Below are 3,573 nucleotides of genomic sequence, written 5' to 3' on the forward strand. Positions count from 1 at the left end.
GAACTGTCTCTAGATGGGGGGAAGAAAAAGAAGAAGTAATTCCTAAGGAAAGAAAAAGGCAATGCCATTTGGGAAGGCACCAGCATGAGTTCGCTACAACTCCAGGCCAAAAATCCATTGAATAAAGCAACATCCATCCACAGGCCAGCACTTTAGCTTGGATGGCAATGCTGACAAACCTGCTGCCCCTTCCTGCTGCTGCAGCTGACTCCAAATCACGAGAAATGTGCCAACTCTGCCAAAGACAGGCAGACATGGCGAGATAAAAAGAGCCAGTCTGCTGAAAAGGAGACCAAATGAATGTTTTTAATGCCCCCTTTTCATCCTTTCCCCAGCCAAGCCAGAGCAATGTCCTTTCTCTCTGTCACCGATGGTGACCCAGGGATGCAGTGTGGGGACAGAGCCCGCCCTGGGCAGGAGTGGCTTCTTGCTCTGGAGGGCTCCCAGTGCCCTGCCCTGCCCTTTCCTGCCTGTCGTGCTGATTTATTAAAAAAATATGGATATTGAGTACCTGTATCCAACTGTGATGGACACAGACGCTCTAACAGCTTAAAACTAGAAAGTGTATGTTTATTGCCACACCGGGCAGCGTGTGGAATAGCTCCCAAATACACACCACACTTTACAGGTGATCTCAGAGCCTTTTTATCTATACAAGTCTTGAATAACCAAAATACAAATGCATATTCATAATTTTGGTACATCCCATTCCCCACTTTGTATGCTAATTAGTCAAAAAGCTATTAAGCATGCGTAGTTTGTTCCTTGAAATGGGCCAATGGTCCCTTTCATGGGAAGGAGACCCAAAAAGAGGAAGTAAATGAAGTCTTCCTCGTTCTGACCACCCTTCTACCTTTTCAATGCAAATATGACAAATGAACCCTTGGTAGAACTCCCATTCCCTGTCTTCAATTGGTTTCAGAGGCCCCACAACTGTCTTATGTTACTAAAACCTATTTGTCAGTTTCTACACTCTTCATTATAAATCCAGCTAACCCAACATTGTGTTGAAGAGCAATCAATTATTAGTTACCTACTAACTCTTAGCTTCATCAAGGCCCACCAATTCATTTTAATTAACTCCAATAAAGCTTATATTTAAGTAAAATCTTAGCACCTCTAAAGTGTGTAAATTACTCCAAGTTTGTGTTTCAGTGCCATGCCGGGCGCTGCCCTTCCGTGCTGCCCGGGCGCCCGCCCAGCGGCTTCCTGCTGCTGCAGCGGGAGCGGACGCTGCCGGACGGGCGGGAGCTGCGCAGCCCCCGGCCCGGCCGCCTCCAGCAGCGCCCCGCGGAGCGGCCGCTGCTCGCCCGGCGCCCGCCCTGCAGCTTCCACCTGCTGCACCGCGACCGGCCGGTGCCGGCCCGGCGGGAGGGGCCGAGCCGCTTCCAGGAGCTGTACGGGGAGCGGCCGCCGCCCGCCCAGCGGGAGGTGCTGGGGATCCCGCCCTGCGAACTGCTCGGGCTCCACGGGGAGCCGCTGCTGCCGCTCGGGCGGGAGGGACCCCCCAGCCGCTTGCAGGAGCTGTACGGGGGGCAGCTGCCTCCTCTCGACCGGGAGGTGCTCCGGCTCCAGCCCTGCAGCTTCCAGCAGCTGCACAGGGAGCAGCAGCCCCAGCCCCCGGCTTTTGACCCACGAGGTAGGAAAAGAGTTGTAGCCTTGGTTTTCCAAAACATAATTATAAGTGACCGTTTGAAGTATTTTTCCACAAGGCTCTGTCATTCTCAGCCAGCAATTGTCAAGCCTATTAGGAAGGGGAACCTAGAAGGCCAAAAAATTCTCTGCCTTTTTTTTCCTGCTTGCTGCCTGTGATGTTTGATCGAAGGCAGCAATAGAGCTCTGTATCCCAGAGCCACATTATGGAGCCTGACCAATGTGTTTGGATTCTTGCAGCCACCCCAGGCACTTCAGCATCCAGTGCTCCACCTGGCACTGCTGGTGCAGCATTAACAGCCTCCAGCTCAGCCCGAAACACACCTGAGGAAGAGCAGTCACCAGCAGTGGATCTTGCCTTTGCTGTGGAGCAAATGATCCGGGAGATCAGGAGATCCCTATCTGAAAGGTCTCCCTCTGCTCAGGTAACTCCATTGGAGGGGAAAGGAAGAGGCTGGGCTTACATGGAGAAGAAGAGAAACTTGCGTCCCTGATGTGATTCCAAGAAAATACCAAATGATCTTGAGTTTTCTTTCTTTCCATTGTTCTTTCAAGGGCAATATTAATGCTGTGCCTGAGTCTTCAGGAGGCGAGCCTGTGGACAGAGCTGCAGCAGAGGAAGCCTCATCTGGCACCGAGAGCTGCAGGAACAGTTCCCCAGAGCCCGAGGAGCCTGGTAAGGACAGAGTCCCCCTTGGTTTAGAGAGGTGTAAGGTGGCTGCTCCGAGCCTGCCTCTGGCAGCAAGGGAGATAAGCAGAGTTGAGCTCCTGTCTGCAGGGCTGGTGCTTCCTGGTGCCTTTAGCTCAAATCCTGCACTGGCACAACCTCCCCGAGCCCTGCCCTCCACGCTTCTCCAGAGGCTCTGACACTGAGTCCTCTGCTGTGGCAAGGGAGCAGGGAATAAAGCTGACCTTGTGGGAGTTGTGTCACCAAGCTGAGTGTCCCAGTTTGGTTCATAACTCAGCTCCCAGCAGCCTTCAGCTTCAGCCATTTCAGTGGGGACTGAAGTCTCTCTGTCACTGAGACTGTCTGTGTTTCAAGCTCAAGACTTTGCTGAGGCTTTATCAGGATACTTAAATACTTGACACAGTTCCGTTTTGAATACTTGGAAGGATCCCTGTTCTTTAAAGAGCAGACTTCCCCGGCGCCCGCCCTGCAGCTTCCACCTGCTGCACCGCGACCGGCCGGTGCCGGCCCGGCGGGAGGGGCCGAGCCGCTTCCAGGAGCTGTACGGGGAGCGGCCGCCACCCGCCCAGCGGGAGGTGCTGGGGATCCCGCCCTGCGAACTGCTCGGGCTCCACGGGGAGCCGCTGCTGCCGCTCGGGCGGGAGGGACCCCCCAGCCGCTTGCAGGAGCTGTACGGGGGGCAGCTGCCTCCTCTCGACCGGGAGGTGCTCCGGCTCCAGCCCTGCAGCTTCCAGCAGCTGCACAGGGAGCAGCAGCCCCCGGCCTTCGACCCACGAGGTAGGAAAAGAGTTGTAGCCTTGTTTTTCCAAAACATAATTACAAGTGACCGTTTGAAGTATTTTTCCACAAGGCTCTGTCATTCTCAGCCAGAAGTTGTAAAGCCTATTAGGAAGGGGAACCTAGAAAGCCAAAAGATTCTCGCCTGGTTTTCCTGCATGCTTCCTGTGATGGTTGATCCAAGGCAGCAGTAGAGATCTATGTCCCAGAGCCACATTGTGGAGCCTGACCAATGTGTTTGGATTCTTGCAGCCACCCCGGGCACATCTGCACCCAGCGCTCCAGCTGGCAGTGCTGCTTGTGCAGCATCGATGGCCTCCAGCTCAGCCCAGAACACACCTGAGGATGAGCAGTCACCAGCAGTGGATCTTGGCTTTGCCGTAGAGCAAATGATCTGAAAGGTCAGGAGATCCCTATCTGAAAGGTCTCCCTCTGCTCAGGTAAGCCCATTGGAG

At 54.2% G+C, this 3,573-nt stretch overlaps 1 protein-coding gene across 1 annotated transcript; it reads left to right on the forward strand.

Moving 5' to 3' along the window:
- Positions 1–370: 370 nt before the first annotated feature.
- On the forward strand, positions 371–2,621 carry LOC120510636 (serine/arginine repetitive matrix protein 1-like). Its single transcript, XM_039726634.1, has 4 exons — positions 371–391; positions 1,156–1,639; positions 1,894–2,078; positions 2,209–2,621. Exons 1-4 carry the CDS (start codon positions 371–373, stop codon positions 2,518–2,520), a joined length of 1,002 nt encoding a protein of 333 aa, XP_039582568.1. The 3' UTR covers positions 2,521–2,621.
- The last annotated feature ends 952 nt before the right edge of the window (positions 2,622–3,573 follow it).

Source organism: Passer montanus, unplaced genomic scaffold (genome assembly GCF_014805655.1).
Source record: "Passer montanus isolate IOZ18808 unplaced genomic scaffold, ASM1480565v1 scaffold591, whole genome shotgun sequence".
In the NCBI taxonomy this organism is placed as follows: domain Eukaryota; kingdom Metazoa; phylum Chordata; class Aves; order Passeriformes; family Passeridae; genus Passer; species Passer montanus.